The sequence below is a fragment of the Eurypyga helias genome, unplaced genomic scaffold (genome assembly GCF_000690775.1).
Source record: "Eurypyga helias isolate BGI_N326 unplaced genomic scaffold, ASM69077v1 scaffold32493, whole genome shotgun sequence".
NCBI lineage: Eukaryota > Metazoa > Chordata > Aves > Eurypygiformes > Eurypygidae > Eurypyga > Eurypyga helias.
In genome coordinates, this window is record NW_010242372.1 from 1 (window position 1) to 216 (window position 216).

At 63.9% G+C, this 216-nt stretch overlaps 1 protein-coding gene across 1 annotated transcript in view; it reads left to right on the forward strand.

The window, feature by feature from the left end:
- Positions 1–5: 5 nt before the first annotated feature.
- TNFRSF13B (tumor necrosis factor receptor superfamily, member 13B) overlaps positions 6–216 on the forward strand; it is a gene marked incomplete at its 5' end in the record, with an annotated part of 1,953 nt that continues 1,742 nt past the window's right edge. Inside the window, one exon of the mRNA XM_010149060.1 lies at positions 6–51. Within this exon, the coding sequence (XP_010147362.1) occupies positions 6–51 (46 nt within the window). The remainder of the gene's footprint in view (positions 52–216) is intronic.

Consider the following 216-nt stretch of genomic DNA (forward strand, 5'->3'; position numbering starts at 1 on the left):
CCTGCCAGGCCAGCGCTGGGACCTGTCACCGCAGGGAGGACTCCTCCAAAGGTGGGTGCTGGTTGCACTGGGGGCACTGGGAGAGGAGGGGGAGGGGCAGAGAGCAGAGCCAGTTCGTAACAGGTTGCCCAGAGATGTTGGAACAGGTTGCCCAGAGAAGCTGTGGATGCCCCATCCCTGGGAGTGTCCAAGACCAGGCTGGATGAGGCTGGGAGG